Raw genomic sequence first — 16,889 nt, forward strand, 5'->3', positions numbered from 1 at the left:
CGATCATCTCAAGGACAGATGCGACATCCGCGCTAGGCGAACCGACGTTTCAACAGCTTCTCTCCTGCTTGTACGCACAGACAAATTGTGTGGCTTCTTTTCAGGATCCTTGCTGGTTGACGTAAAAAATTCCACTTGTTGTTTGCTCTAATTGATATTATTGATTACTGATTTTACTAAATATTTAACGGTTCTTTAGCTTTTAGGTACATTCGTATCAGAATTCGACATAAATGAACAATGTGAACTAACTATACCGCTATAAAAAGAACAAAAAATAGGTTTCATATATTTTTTTTGTAATAAAGTGTTATTTTTAGATTTTATTATTTAAGCAAATAATTGCTTTTGATAACATTTTCTTTCGTATCTTTTCGTTCCCTTTTTCTCGCTGTACTTGCTCTCATTTTCGCACATTTGTTTTTCTCTCGTTCGCTCGCTCTTCCACTGTTATTTTTATATCTATTTATTATTATAATTATTATTTAGCTCTTAGTTGTCCCTCCTTATTTTACTATTTTCTTGACGTCGCTTCCACCTTATATTTCCACACTTTTTCTCTCATGTCTTCCCATGTCATCGTAAAACAATTAAGCGAATAAATTACATTTCTGGCCGAAGAAAAATTATTACAGGGCAGACGTGGTGACATTGCCTCGCCGGCCTGAGTTTCGGATCTTGCTAACTGGGCGCTACTTGTCGTTAATCATTTCCCTCGTCCTCCGCAGGTTCAGCTTTAACCTTTATTCTGCTTTTGCCCCGCAGGCACAACAGAAGATGGATAAGCAAAACGTTCATACCACGATACCATCAAAACACTCGGTTCAAACCAACATTTTCTCACACATCTAGCCATCACACTGACGCACAATGACACATCAAACACAAATCAAGCGCACGCCAAACACGCACATAAACACGCCTATACCGGGGTAGCCACGTGTGCACGCATACCATCCACAAAAACAGGCGGTCTTCGCAACTCTTCTCTCAGTTTGGTTGTTGTTGTTGTTCCTTTTGGTTGTTATCACCACTAACGTCAACGCCATCATTTTAGTTTATCTAATTTTGTTTCCTGCTAATCTTTGTCTCAAATTTCCTACCTGCGTATTCTACTGGGAGTCAATTTGAGTACAAGCGGAAGTTTCCTTTATTGATTTTTGCTCTTTTAGTGTCGCCCTTTATTGTGGCTGCTTTGTCTACTGCGATTAACTATTTAGATTTTCACTCCTCGTTCCTTGTTCTTCTGCTCCAGTTTCAACTATTTGCTTCTCCCGTCCAACTGGATGTGATGCAGGGAAGGGTCTCCTGTCTATGTTTTTTGTGTAGAGTTCTTTTGCCGCCACTTCTGCCCTTACTGCCGTAATAAACTTGTGTGTCTCTGTCCGCATGGATTTCTGCTTTTCATATATATATATATATATATATATATATATATATATATATATATATATATATTCTTTTAGTAATACTCTCTAATTGTTTCAGTTTCTATATCGGAATCCAGGGCAGGCAATCTTAGAGTCTTAATATTTGTTTACCTTCACCCGGGTGGCATTGCTCTACTGCCGAGAACCCTAGTGGTATTATGAGAGGACCCGTGCAAGGTACAAGTTGTTGATAGGGTAATTTTTCCTTATTTTTTTAAGATTTATGTATAACTTATGTTACAAATCCAGTTGTTTTCTGTCCTGGGAAAGGACTGATCCGCGGAGTCATAGTAAAAGGTATTATCGAATATGTAGAAGAGTGTCATCTCTACGAAATCTATGTCGTCCACAGCGTCCTCCTGTTATGATAATAACAATATATAATAATAATTATAATAATTGTAGGGACAGTCTTTGCCCCCGTCATTTTTCTTCTTTCTATTAAAGTGTGTGACTGGCTTTTGTTGTTAATGATATAGTCTTCTCTTTTTCCCAGTATCGGTTTTCCTTTTTGTTTCCAACTATTTCTTTCTCCCTTTTTATTTTTAGTATGGCTACTACACTACATATGTACATTCACGAGCGCGCGGGCCGGCCGCCGGCATATAACATCATTTTTTTGCCATTGAAATCAGCATTATTTGCATCGTTGCTGTGATGTTGTTCCTCCAGTATGTACCGTCCTTTTTTGCGCAATTTCGTTAAAAATTCGTATTCTTTCTTTCTCTATGAAAGCGAAGTACTCGATGAAGAAGGTGCCACCTGAAAGAAAAAAGCAAAGCAAATTCGCTTACTTTGGTAACATATAGTTCTCTTTCCGAGCCTTTTTTCCGAGCCAAAACATATTTTTTATTTTAAATAAACTTAAACCCTGTCACAACAAATTTGATATATATATATGCAGTATGCGATTTCAAATGTGACCTGTTTGAATTGAATAAAAGTACACAAAGATTATTTTTATAACCTGAGTTGCAAGCTTACCTCCCGAAGTTGAAAATGATCGTAGACGTCCTTGAGATCATTCATCGAGTACTCCTCTAGAACAACATATTCATGCAGGCCTGGCGAGGCCTTGCGCGCGCAGTAGAAGCAATGGACCTCCATCCGCTTGGAGAGAGGGCCCAGACCGTGACCATCAACTCCCGGACGGGTCTTTACAAACAAGATGTTGAACACCTCCGTCTAGAACACGTAAGAAATCCATATTATCAAATTATGTATTATTAAATTTAAAATGGCCGGAGACTTTTTCCAAGCATTACCAAGTTCACCACCAGTATCCTTTCTTCCTGTAAAATGTTTACTGATAAATCTTGGAAGCTTGAAAAGCCTTTTTCGCCCACCCGGAGATGCTTAAACGTTTCATGTATATCGCAGAATAAAGTTACAGCTCCGGTTTAGATAGCTATTTCATGAATGATAATTAGACTTCATTGACAATCGTTCAAACGATCGTATTTAGCGTAGCTAACATAAGCTTATTAAAGAGAGATATTTAGTATGATAAAGATAGCTTATTAAAGAATCTTAAATTAAGAATTTCGATGAATGTTCCTACATTTGAACTATATTATTAAAAGGTTACCCTAAAATAATTGGTGTGTAGCATTTGCACTCACCTGACACAGGGTACAATAGTACGTGGGCTCACTGCGCGCTTTGCCGTGCCACCGGACGTCCTTGCGTAGTCCACGTAGCCACTCGCGCAAGAGAGCACAATGGCAGAGACTTCGCGCCAACACGTCGCGCAATAACCGAAAGAGCCGTTCGTCTGCCAGCTGTAAATTACGCGCCAAATTCCAGCTGAGCTGTTGCATGGGAACAAGAGAACGGATGCCATGTAAGCGGTTCCATTCGTAACGCTCAATCGCGAGCAGGTACTGATCGGCGCATAGCGGACCCACGTTCCACGAGATGTTATTACACCATCCTAAAAATGATGAACAAATTAATTAAACAAAGGTACAAATAACTAGTACGATACACGTTTGTCCCGGAAATATTGATAATTCATTTTGATAAAAACGTCTCTTTTTTTTTCGTAAGACGACTAATTATGAACCAACACCCTGCGTTGTTCGGAAGCATATTCCACCCTTACAGTTTTTTCTGGAATATCAAGTGGATTTTCAAGGTACTAACCGGCAGAGTACACCCAATGAACGGTGCCATAATTGACATATACAAGATCGCCTGGCCGCTGTGTAAATCGGTAAACAGGTATATGATGAGCTGTTAGATCTTCAGGCAACGGCCACCAGCTGTCTCCGTCGAAGCGGACATGTGCTCGTTCGCACAAGCGGTGCACCTCTCCCCAGTATTCGTGAGGTGTCGCAAACCACTCACAGTCTCCCGGCCCAATATTTACGTTTACTGAACAGAAATTGTTATGCTCCTGGTGACCAGTGGTCCGTGCTCCCGGCACTTTTAGGTGTAATTTCACAGTATTGACTCCAATCATTTGTCGCCCAATGTGCGATAACATATTGCAACCGGATACGACCTTCGTAAAAGGTGGCAGCTTCTGCAGCTCTTGCAATTGTACCCGCCACCGTTTCTCGTCATTAAGATCGACATGACTGCCAAATTTGAGTGTTTTAAACACGGCGCTCTTTTTGGCGCGTTTCGACTTGCCCCCGCCGCCAGCACCTTGAGGACCCCCGACTGTGTTGAACACTCCAAGTGACGAGTTGGAGTCGGAATCGGATAGGTGAGGTTGAGAGCTATTTCCATTGTTGCCTTGCTGCTCTTCGCGCAACTGCTCCTGAAACGACGCGGCTTGGTATTGTGCGTAACGTGATAGCGTACAACGTCCTTTGCCGCTCTCGCAGCGCCACAACTGGGCGCGCCGTTGACCATCCCAGTTTTCGTCGAGGCTCTGCTGTAGTTGGGTTCGCACTTCGACGGGCTGATCAGGATATGCGTCAACCAGGCACTTGGTCGAAAAAAGGCCCAGGTCGAGTTTTAACACTGAGCCAAGATTGCGCACAACCGTGATCGGATTAGAATTACAGAACTGTTGCAACTGCGGCGTAAAAGCTTGCTTCTTATTGTCAAGAAACACGCTAGGCGCCTGAGGCAGGAGTTTATCTCGTGCCAGCTGTGGCGGCCGGGCTGGTGGTCGAGGGGGAGGGCCTCCATAGCCGTGGACGATCGACACGGCAGGCACGCCGTACTTTGACAAGGTCTCTTTGCAACTATGCACGATTTGGTCTGACGTCGCATCACCTCCAAGCAGTTGTGGCACCCGACTCGGAGGTCTGAACGCGATATCAGCTGGCTTACAGCTACGGCTGGTTTCATTTGCATCTGATTTTCCTACAACTACAGCGGCAACTGCTGCATCCGTTTCCATTGGCTCAACATCTTCGTCAGGCAATGGGGGATTAGCAAAAGGGTCCTCAAACACTCGACACGTGACTGCACTAGGTCCAATGCGCAACAACTTGGCAAGCTCGGAGCTCTTTAGCGACGCCACCAGAATCTGCTGACTGGGTCCATCGCTTAGGTCCGCATCTTCGTCCTCGTTAACATCATCGTCGATTCTGCTGCCAACGTCCTTTAGTCTTGGCGCCTTGCTAGTCCCCGTCGCACCGTATACTATTTTCGTGCTTGCAGAGGATGTTGTCGTCGCTGATCCAACAAGGCCATCTTTACAATCTCTTGATTCTTCTTTGGCCCCTTTTGAGCCGACAATCAAGCTTTTATCATCGATAGAACCGTCAGTGTCTGACATCATAGGCTCGTTGGCCTCCTGTTTGACTCCATTTGCTGTTAGCGCGCTGTTCTGCGCGTTCGTGTGCGGCCCCGTTGAACCCGGAGGAGGCTGGGGCACAGCAAATGCTTGTGGGCCGTTAGATATTGACGTCTCTCCCTTCACACTTCCCGCTGGATGCTCTGTATTAGCTTGAAAGGCATATTGTTGTTGCTGTTGCTGCTGTTGTTGCAACTGGTTCTTATGCTGCAACATTAAACGATGTCGACTCTGCAACTGGTGCAACACCTGCCGCTGGTGGGGTATTAGGTTTCCAACATTTGCTTGCAGTTGTTGTAGCATCTGGGAAACAGGTAAATGTTCAGAATCACCAAAAGCACACATATACTTAATCGTCACCATAGTATACTAACTTAAGATACAGTTTTTTTTTGGAAATGGATAAATGCTTATAGCGCCAATAATGCCCGCAATGAACAGTAGTACCTATAGCACAGTAGAGGTTAAGTTCAAATATACTACGAACATGGAATGTATGCGATGAGCTAAAATGAAATACTCAATCTAAAGAGCTGCTAAATTTCAGCTCAATATAAAATGCGGAACTTAACAATTGTTGTGCGGCATTTTAGCCACCCGACACCTAATATGATAATTAATACTTTCCTCTCTCTCGATTTCTAAAACTAATTTAAGACCAAGGCCTGAATTTCCCAAAAGTTTAAATAAATTTTCTCATTGCTCTAAATAGTTTACCTGCATTTCCTGATTAGATAGGTAATACGGAGGTTTTTCCATGCCATTACTTAGCGGTCCATTCATGCCGTTGTACCCTTGTCCGCCCTGAAATCAAAAACCAACGGAGACAACTTCCACTGGTAGGTAAATGCTCTCACCCAAGAATAGATGAATCTTATATGATATTACGTTATTTTCTATATCAGTTTCAATGTACTTCACCTCGACATATTTTTACGATGGCAAAGCATAACCAAGGCAGGTAACTGTGTATGGATTCTGAATGAAATACATTCAATGAGGTGGTTTAATTTCTTACTAAAAACTAGTTGATAGAATAGTCGTTCAAAAACTGTCTTTAGAAACGCAGTATGATCTTTTAGGAAAATAATATTTGCAGCTGTGAATGATCACAGAACGCATGTAGAGTTTGGTTGTCTCAATAACAGTTGATTGTCCAAACGTTAATCATGGATATATTAACCTTCATGAATAAACATTTGATACGTACATACACGTTAGTGCGAAAAAATAGATTTTTTAACAAGGTAAAATTAAAATGTCATGCGTACATCCAAGTTGATTACCGAAAATAATAGTATTAATATAAATGTTCAAGATTTGACAACATTCGAGGATGATCGTAAACACAGCTAGGAGCTCGAATTTGTATACTGGTAATGCACAAACCCTATGAGGTTTTTAAATAAAGAAATGTAAATCAAATTGATATAAAAATATAAATAAATAAAAATAAATAAATAAAATGTATGTGCTTATTCTACTCAGATTCCTTTGACAAGTTTTTTAAGGCTATGAATGTTCTGATTACTGGTACTCAAATTTAGCGTATATGAAACATAACCGAAAGACGACCGAATGAAGGTATTACTTCAATGCCTTCGATGTTAGTAAAAATGACACTTTAGTTGTAGGCCCAGCATCCCACAAAAATGGTTGTGTTCATCAAACTGTTATTGCTAAGCGCGCACCTGTCCATGGTGTCCCCGTTGTAGCGCAGTGCCAAAGGCATGAGCTCCTTTGTGTAACAAACTCTGCTGTTGTTGTTTTGAGGCCATTTCTTGCGAGACCGGTATATTCCAAGCCTCTTCGATACAAGGCAGTTGTCGAGCTGGCTTGCTTCCAGGAGTTCCAGTTCCGCCTGAGCTTGAGGTTCCACTTGAGCCGCCTGGCGAACTGGACGATGACTGTAACTGGCATTGTAACAACTTCATTCGCTGACTCAATACCGCTGCAGACAGAACAGATACGTTTTTTTGTTAGTTTTGGATAAGTTTTTTTTTTTTTTTTACTGTTTCCGCATTACCACATTCTTTATGCTTACAGACGGATTCTTAGATTTACTCGATGAAGAGAGTAATCTAGATAATAACGCGGGAGTTTTGGTTCTGGCATAATATGCTCAGCTGAGCAAAGATCCAGTTTTACAAATTGCATTTCTCTGCATTAACGGCATACTATCTTTTGCGTTTAGGCTTACATAAATCTGGTACAAAGTGAAATATAATTTGAACCGACTTAATGCTTTGGGGATGAGTTTTGTTACTGAGATACACCGTATTCAGTGTGGTAAGCTTATGCAAAGAGTTTGTAAAGGAGTGCCAGATAAGGAGAACTTGAACTGGAATCCTGCAGTGATGTGGTTTTCAATATTGCTCTGGCTGTTTGTCAAATGCAACAGGTGAATAACAGACTAAACTGAACAAAAATGCTTTCGTTTTATATAAATAATGACCGATTCTTCTGAATACGGTTACGCCATGAGATGAAAATATACATGAGTTGTTTTCCATTTTATAGAAAAGTCTAGTGGAAAACGCGTTTTGTTGTTTTCTATTATTAATTCCTAAAATAAGCAATATATATATATAGAAATTGACTTGTTATTACGATTTTATTTTTGATCATAAATAGTACTATCAAAACGTTGATTTTGAAATCACATTCTGCCTTTTCTACAACGAAATGATCGTGTGTTACCATTAGCACAGAGCTGTGATTATTCTTAAACATATAAAAACATATTCAAAAATTTTATTAGCCCTAAATCTTCTGTGAGCTTATTTGTAAACAAAACCTTTAGAAAATTTACAATGTTTCTAGCTATCGCAATACATTGCCACTCTACTTAAAAAAATTCAGATGTCACACTAATTGCATTGCTTTTTAGACCGAATCGTTCTAATATTATCTGCAAATCTGTTACTTTTTCAGCTTCGTTTTTCTACTTTTTTAATTTAGAAAATAAAAAATATTTTTCTAATTGTGATAAATGAAGTACGCAGATTAGAAGCAATAACATGAAACAAATTTTCAGGAAAGTCTCTTCTTTTCTCTATTTATAAATTGTTTGGAGTCTGTGTGCGAGAAGGTCATCTGGATAAAGAAACGCAATAAAAACTGAAATCTTCTTCAGGGATCCTCTTGACTTCCCTTAAATTACTTCAATAGCTTCATATTTATAAAAATCTGCGTCGTTTTCATATAATGGTCCGTTTCAATGCTAATTATCTTACCTATCTTTTGTTACAATTACCGGTTATCATGGTGGTGACCAAATATAGAATCTCGTGGAAGAAAATCTCGGTTTAGCATTAACTCCAGTCGAACCGCCATCCCGATAGATAGAAAGGAAGAACCGATTATCGACAACAAAAGCATAAAAAGCTAAGCAAAATTATCGTCAGTTAACTTGTCTCTTGTTAACACCAAAAAGTCCGAGTTTTTTTTTTAATACAAATCCAGAATTATATTTAGCGTAGATCTTAGAACATTTGTGGCTAAAGATCGTGTCCATGTGGACAAGCAGAAGTTATACCCATAACTTCTTAAAAACCGGTGGTTCCTTTAAGTGTATCGAGGGTCCACATTAAAACAGATTTCTTAAGCCTGTCATAAAGGGTATCCAACATATTTCCCGATTAGTCTGCGTGACACTCTTGCCCTGATACAAATTAACGGCATCGCTAGTATCGTAAAACCGCCGCAGATAAGTCTGCCGTAGAAAGAAGGCCCCCAATTAAATCGCTAGTTTAGCATAATACACTCTGGCTAAATTCTGAAACACTCTTTGCTATACACCATTATTCTTTATTCTTAGTACGCACCAAAACAGAGTGTTTTCCTGAAAAAAAAATTGTTTTAGATATCTATTTCCAGTTAGACAACAATATATACAGCTCAAGTTTAGCTGACACACGTATTGGAATCGACTGGAAAATGATATGCGGCTCGGCTCGTACGTACAGATAAGAGGGCAACACAGGCACCGCACCCTCCAAGTTTTTATTAACATTTGATTTTATAGACCGACAACTTCCTATAATTTCTTGAATACTTGTATGTTTTATCCTTAAGCTATAATTCTTTGATGAAATTTACACTATTTCCGAATAGATGTTTAACATTCAACATTTGCAGCAGCTAACTACAAGGGTATCTCGTAAGTTAGGTGATTTCAAAAACTGTTATTACTTTTTATGAAAATGATTACAAGCTGTATGGAATAATTAATTCTTTATTCCCTCTCAAAATCTTTTTAGTCTAACTGACTGCCGAGCCAAACGCTTAAAGCTTTTCTTTAATGTTCTCATCGTTCAGGACTGCGACTATCCTTCTAGGCGAATTATTTAACCCCAACTAGTTGAGTTTTTTTAACGACAGGTTTCCGCTGACTTCTCCCACCCTTGTGACAAGAAGCGGTCAATCGAACTCCATTGAATCAATGAGTTTTGTTGAGTTCTCGGGTAAAGGAAAGATAATATACAGAAAGGACTGGAACAATAATGTTTCTATTTATTTACAGCTTAATTATAAAGTCGTATCTATATTGATATATTTTCATATAAGCCATGAGTTTCAATAAATTTCCGCATCAAAACCTTTGAAACCCATTTAATATATAGCTTATTAACTTAAAAAAAAGACATACAAACATTCTTGAAAATATGAGGAAAACATTGCAAAAGATAACGAGGTGCGGCCGCTTTCTTTTGTTTACAGAATCTAAATCTTTGAGTTAGACCGTTCACGAATGCAATAGAATATAACACAATCTTACCAAACACAAAATTAGCATCGCCTTAATAGATTCGATTAAATCGATAATTTCGTCCATTAATTAGAGCTTACTTAGTATTCGTCCTATTATATACGATTACTATTTTTTAGAATAAAGTCGAGATGGACCTTAAACGAATTTCAATTTTGTGTATATCTTAAGAGTCCACAAGAAATATGTAGAAGAAAAAGAGATATATTATTGTATCAACGATTTTTTTAGTGACCAACAATATAATCTTAACAATAAATAAGTAAGAGCTAGAAGTTTTATGTTCAACAAGAAGGAGATGCTTCGACTAAGCAAGCTTGACTTCATTTACGGAAATGATAGAGATTTGTAATCTTAAATACACCGTCCTATAAATGAAAACAACTTGCTCTAGATTACGTAAATTTTTTTTATAGGACGAATGCGATTTAATTCATTATCCCATCTTAAGTTTTTGCTTTTACTGCTAAATGAAATAAAACCCTAAAGATTCTTCTTAAGAGCTTAAAAGATTTAAATTGTAAATAATTTCGCTTAATAAATAACTGAGCGTATTTTAGAAAATCCGTTAAAAAACATGTTTATAGTATTCTTGAAACTTATTCTGCGCAGAACGATATAACAATAATATTTTTCTAACTAAGCGTATATGTTTTTTCATTCTTCCATTGGCTCTCAATATTATAAGTTATCATATGTAATTCCAAGCTTAAACAAGCAAAATTAAAATTTATGCATGTCAGATACCCACTGGGGCTTTCGTGGTGCATCTGATGAAGGTGCTACCCAAAAAGTGTTACTACCATCAAAATAGCATTATATATTTTTGAGTTGAAATACACCAATTTCCAATGCAGCTGAGTTCTTTATTAGGGCTCTATATCTTCGTGCGAATATCGAGCATTCTGAAAGCTGCAACATGAAAAACATGAAACTGGTACTAACCACGTAAGTGTGAGGTGGATGGCTGTTGTTGTTGTTGTTGTTGTTGCTGTTGTTGTTGTTGTTGTTGTTGTTGTTGTTGTTGTTGTTGTTGCTGTTGATGTTGGGGGCCCTGTTGAGGCTGCATCGTCTGTGGTGGCGGTTGAGGGGGAGGAGGAGGTGGTTGTTGGGTTAATGGTGCGCCATGCGGAAGGCCCGGAGGGGGGCCTAGTGGAGATCCCAAATGCACCTGATGATGGCTGGGATGATGACCACCGGGAGGTCCACCGGGATGCATGGGTGGCCCATGGGGACCGTGAGGATGTCCATGGCTGTGACCGCCTGGTGGAGCAGGGGGGCCGATTGACAGCTGAGAAGACGGTGGAGGCGGAGGTGGCGGCGGGGGCTGGGGGCCATGGGGACCACCTCCGTGACCACCACCAACACCAGCGGCAGCAGCAGCGGCAGCAGCAGCAGCAGCAGCAGCGGCAGCAGCAGCAGCAGCAGGGTGGCCAGGATGACCAGGATGGCCTGGGTGATGACTTGTATGAGTGGGGTGGCCTGGGTGATGGCCCGGGTGGCCTGGGTGATGGGGGTTGGCCACCATTGACGACTGCATCATCATGTCAGCTGCTTTCGTAGCCTAGCGCTGTCGTGTCTAAGCGATTCTCGCCATCGCGACTCGCTTGTTTGGCGCCCAGGCGGCCACTGTGGCCGCGGCCAGCGACCACCCAGCCACAGCCAGCCCAGCAGCCGAACCTCTTTTCAATAACTGCCGGCTGAGCGCGCGGCCATGGCCCCGACCTGATAATGCCAAAGCTCTATGCTACTGCTCCCCTCCCTGTTTGTTGTTGTTGTTGTTGTTGTTGTTGTTGTTGTTGTTGCCGCTGCTGCTGCTGGAGTAGCAGCAGTTGTAGTCAACAGCAGCAGAAGCAGCAGCAGCCGTTCAGATATAATTTTCAGCGGCGATACTCTGTGATTTGTTGCACTTAGTTCCGGTTTGTTGTTGTTTTTGTTCGGTGCACTGTTATAGATTGTCCCGCCGCTGTTGTCGTTGCCGTTGATGATAGGGCAGCAAAACGCGTTGAGAGTTAGTGGACGGGCGGACGCCCTGCAGTGCCCGCGAATACACACGGCCACAAACAAAAGGTTGCTGCTACTGCTGCTGCTGCTAGTGCTGAGATGAGAACAAGCGACGTAAACGTCGCCGACAGACGACAAGTTAGCTAGTTTTCGCGAGTTTTCCCTATAGTTTTCCCAATTTCGATGTTCTACCGATAGCGGCACGGATTCGATTACATCCCTGTCTCCTGTACAAGCTTGCTGAACAATCCGCCTCGTAGTGATCCTTCCGTCGAAACAAAAGGCAGCAAACCCGCCTTGCAGACACTGGCTGTTTAGCCCCGTGGGTGGGCAAAGTGTCCGTCGGCCGTCTGGCTCGTAGAGTTTCCAGCTCGAAACAACATATATACACATATACAATAACTAGCGGGAATTATAACTGGTCGACCAGTTCACACTGTGTAAGATGTAGTCCAAAATGGGCGCTCGTTCACTGTCACCGGAGCCTCCGTCGATGGCAGGAGGTGAGCACTGGCGCTCTGTTAAGAACCAGCCCAGCTGCGGGAGCGACGCAGCGAGTGCACAACACAGCCACACTTTTTCACCGTGATGATATTCAACGAACAGCACAAAATACGCGAAACTACTGCACAAACACCAGTCGCATTGCCATCGCTGCGACGACGACGACGACGAAAATGATCACCACCACCCGAACTACGAACGGACGGCAGCAGCAGCGCCCTACAGACAGACGGACGACAAAAACCAAACACATCCGCTGCAGCCTAAACACCAGCAGCAGCAGCAACACCATCAGCACTGCCAGCGGTAGCAGCCACCTCAGTAGCAGCAGCAATCTCTATGCTGTTGCTGTTTGCTGGCTGGCCGCTGCTCTGTCAGCGGCGGCCACGACGGCTACCGCCGCCGCCTCCTCTGCTGCGATCGCTGTATGGTTTTCTATGGCTCACTCCCCTCATAACAAGCAACAACGCACACAGGGGCTGGCTGGCGCCTGCTTGCTGCTGCCATTGCTCTACCACCGCTTGATGGAGCGAGCCGAGCTGCCTCTGCTGCTGTTGATGCTGTGAGGTGGCCAGTGAGTGCTGTGCGAGTCGACGAGCCAGCTAGGCAGCACCGAACGCATGAGCGACTGAGACTAACCGAGCTTTCGCATTGGCTTGATGGAATTTGACGATATCAGCTCGATGGTCATCAACGCACACAGGCACATCGCTTTGCGCTATCTCGATGGCGCTCGCGCTAACATAGTCCGCCATCTTGGCATTCATTATTCGGCACTGGCGCCAACCGCCGAATCACGAAAAGTGAAGAACGTCGTTATCGCTGTTGGCAACTGCAGGTTATAGATGACATTTGGCAAGATTATTAGCCTGATATATGTAGATATATACGTGGCATACGCACATACCAATATATTACTTATGATTTGTAACAGCGTAATATCTTTTTAGTTTTTTTTTTTCGTTTACGAGAGTTTGAGGATTACCTTTGCGTACGAGACATCGCCACGGCCAGCCTTTTCCGCGTGGATTAAGTGTAGAACCCGGAGGCGGCTGATCATCCTGCTTTCGCCCAGACGACTGCCCATATTTTGAATACTTTTTCTCAAATCTACGTCAGACCGACCCGAATCTTCTATCACTATTATTATTACGATTTCACAGCAGATTGGTGAAAAGGATTAGCAGGTGCTTATCGGGTGAGTTAGTCGGAACCATACAATGGGTGCTTAACGTCATAAACGATATGCTTCAAACGGAGAAAACCCCTCCATATGTCCTGTGGACCCAATATTAAATCAGGCAGTGAATAATTCACCAGGACAGAGATGAACATTGTCTCGTTGCTGGTCACGACGAAAATTAACAAAAAGATTGATCACGCGCGGGGAAAAGAGAGAGAGGGATAGAGAAATGGGGACAGAGGAACAAAGAAGTTAACATTGAACAATGGTAAATAAGAGCGCGAACGCCGAAGAAAGAACTTCGATATTTAGAGTCGACGAAATATAGATGGGTATTTCATACATGAATGTGATTATAAAATTCAACTCGATCAAAAGTTGCATACAAATTTGATCACAGCATAAGTCATGAAATATGATATTTTCTGCTTTTTTGTGTTAATTTGGTTTCATTATACATCAAGTTCCCTAACGATATATATATATATAACATATATAAATATGACAATTAGTACTCAGCAAACATTCACCTATTAGTAAAATATGCTTGAGGAATAGGCTAATCTATCAGTTCATTTGTTTGAAACCTTCGGGTACCTTTGCATCTAAAATTTGATGGAGCAAATTTCGTTGCTTTATTATTCGGTTAGGTTATCATGAATAGATAACACTATTACTGCTTGTTTTCCACTTTGACTTTTACATGAAATACTGGCGGAAAAAGGAATAATTTTCAGGACCAATCGTCAATACGGGCTGAATGACAAACAAATCTTCAATTCCTTTACGAGCAAATGGAAAAAAGGACGTAAAAGGTCCAATATGAGCCAAGGACATTTTATGCAGATTTTGCATCACATTTGCGATTCAGCTGAAGTAGCTTAATAGAGCATAATCATTTATCGAGTAGGCTTGAAGTCACATGGCAACGTTAGCTCTAGAAAGATCCAAATGATTTAGTGGCACACGAAAAGTTTAGCTGAAATTGTTAGTCGATAGTTGGTGTAGTTGGAAATAATCTAAAACAGAGGATGATTAAATATTATACATATTAAATCTAATGTACATGCGGAACTTCTAAACTGCAAATTGGGCATAGATAGGAAAAACGCCCAGGCCTTCGTGTAACAAAGTTGCTTGTTAATCTTTCGAACACGCAGTGGTCTGGGTCCAAATTTGAGCATAGATTTCATTTTGTGCCGGGAGCCAGCTATCCGATAGCAGGTTTATTGGCGATATCGGACGCAAGAATTAAAAGCACTAAGAAAGACTAATGACAGCGTCAACATTTTAAGGAGCACGTTCTTCGTATAAGCTACATACGCAAACCCGATGCCTCGGGTCAAAAAACTGTACTTGCCAAAAAATTACAATCGTTTTGTGATAAACCAGTTTGTGATAAAAAAAAATATATTCACACAAATTATATAATATACATTGTGACATGTAGCGTGGCTTGAAACAGTGATTGGGCCCAGATTCTTTCAATTAAATTTTGTTTGTGGTATATAATATTTACAGCACTTATCGAAAAAATTTTGTGCAAAGTATCGTTTTGAATCGAGAAAACCATGTTTTTACATGAAGAATAAATAAAAATTTTCATTACGTAATTTTCTATATGCTGAGATTACCAGTTTTATGTTTTGCAAGATGGTTTCCATGAATGCAGGCTGACAGTATTGTCACGCACAACGACTCATAGCCAAAGATAAGCTGATACACAGCTTTATTTTAAAGGCGTGAAAACTCTTCCTTGCTGTTTTCCTGAACGTTAAGAAGATTGCAAATAGCTAACCTTGTACAATTATCCTTGGCATTCTGATGGGAAACAGAGAAACGTCGTATTTAGTGAGGGTGACTTCGTATTATCTATGGGACAGAAAGATCGTGAATAATAATACTGCTTTCTCTATGACTACAGGGGCACCTGAAAATCTATTTTTCATTTTTTTTTTTATAGCAAAGGACTCATTGTGATATCGTTATTGCGCAACATAACATACGACAACGTTCTTAAACTCAAAAATTCCCTTCCATGAGGTAACACTCCACGAATGACCTAACAAAGACGGACGCGACGAACAGGTTTCGTGCAAACTGGTACTGAAGACAACCTCAGACAGAATGACTAAAAGGGTAGTCATCCGCTGACACGCGAGTGAAAGAGGCAGTCCTCTAAACGGGCAGAAAACAAGAAAACAAAATAATCCCATTTTTCTGGCTAAACAAGTTAAGAAAACAAACAATGCAAGATATCCAGACGTACAGCTAGAAAGGAAGCAGAAGACGGCAGAAGCCTTGCCATGTCAAGAAAAGTATTGATCCGACAAGCATCTGACACTTTCTCCTACGGAACTCTAACTCTGTAAAGTGAAGAGCCAGGTCTGTTCGCAGTAATACTGAAGTGAAAAATTGAAGATCAGTGCGTAGTGGTCTTGGCTGAAACAAATCTTACCGCGAAGGCTTATCGTATCTTAAATTTCGGGAACAGATTTAACTCAAAGCCAATGAAGTTCTTTGACGACACTTCACACCAAAATTATATTGCAGAATGGCAAACTTCGCTTCATATCTAATCATATATTCAGAGGTTAATACACTTTCGACAATTTTTTTCGATTTTCCTTTATCTTACCTGTTTCGAAATTAAGCGTTGCTTTCTAAACATGTGTTAATATAAAAATTAAATGATTCGGCGCTAAATTACTGTCGGACACGTCGATAAATTGCTTACAGTATTATGTCTTATTTTAAACATACTAAAATACTTGAATTCCAAGTTTGAAATATTATTCTCGTCAGTGGTGCGCGTAATTTTCAAAGTAAATAACTACGGAACTTAATTAAAATACAGGACAATTAAGTTTTTCAAATAACTTCAGATCAAATCTCGTATATTTCATCAACGAAAAACAATAACTACTTCTCGAACGAACTACGAATATATAAAGATAACTCGATCTGAAAGATAATAGTTATCACGACTGGGTTATGTATTCGGATTTTTTTTTATTGCGAACTCTGTTCTGATCTTGTGACTGTGTTGATATAACGGCGCCTCGCATCGCTGTTCAACGCGTCTTCGCCTAAATAAATATGGTAAAACATGGCAGACAACATTAGAAAAAGGAACGAGTTATAATTTCTAATAGTAGTTTCATGTCCTGAAACCTTCCATTAACACTCTCTTAACTAGTTGCATCCACTTGTATTTATTTCGAAGGATAATGCATTAGT

The 16,889-nt window shown here is 40.7% G+C and overlaps 1 protein-coding gene and 1 long non-coding RNA gene across 2 annotated transcripts; one reads left to right on the forward strand and one right to left on the reverse strand.

Annotated features, from left to right (window-relative positions):
- Positions 1-1,394: 1,394 nt before the first annotated feature.
- On the reverse strand, positions 1,395-12,638 carry LOC111252935 (uncharacterized). Its single transcript, XM_022811603.2, has 7 exons — positions 10,904-12,638; positions 6,879-7,138; positions 5,905-5,991; positions 3,576-5,490; positions 3,053-3,363; positions 2,415-2,615; positions 1,395-2,192 (listed from the first exon to the last, which is right to left on the reverse strand). The coding sequence occupies exons 1-7, from the start codon at positions 11,502-11,504 to the stop codon at positions 2,157-2,159; spliced, it is 3,411 nt and encodes a 1,136-aa protein (XP_022667338.1). The 5' UTR covers positions 11,505-12,638; the 3' UTR covers positions 1,395-2,156.
- Positions 12,639-13,171: 533 nt separating this feature from the next.
- LOC147755119 (uncharacterized) lies at positions 13,172-15,277 on the forward strand. Its single transcript, XR_015330509.1, has 2 exons — positions 13,172-13,304; positions 13,417-15,277. It is a non-coding gene; the product is annotated as an uncharacterized LOC147755119 (long non-coding RNA).
- Positions 15,278-16,889: the final 1,612 nt, after the last annotated feature.

Source organism: Varroa destructor, unplaced genomic scaffold (assembly GCF_002443255.2).
Source record: "Varroa destructor unplaced genomic scaffold, Vdes_3.0 BEIS01000006.1, whole genome shotgun sequence".
Lineage (NCBI taxonomy): Eukaryota > Metazoa > Arthropoda > Arachnida > Mesostigmata > Varroidae > Varroa > Varroa destructor.

Excerpts from the sequence above, each read along its gene's own strand:
- LOC111252935 (XM_022811603.2), bottom strand. The coding sequence starts at position 11,504 with ATGATGATGCAGTCGTCAATGGTGGCCAACCCCCATCACCCAGGCCAC. Across the intron at positions 5,992-6,878 it reads AACGGGGACACCATGGACAG|GGCGGACAAGGGTACAACGG; the intron begins GTGCGCGCTTAG and ends TTTTGATTTCAG. Across the intron at positions 2,193-2,414 it reads ATCATTTTCAACTTCGGGAG|GTGGCACCTTCTTCATCGAG; the intron begins GTAAGCTTGCAA and ends TTTTTCTTTCAG.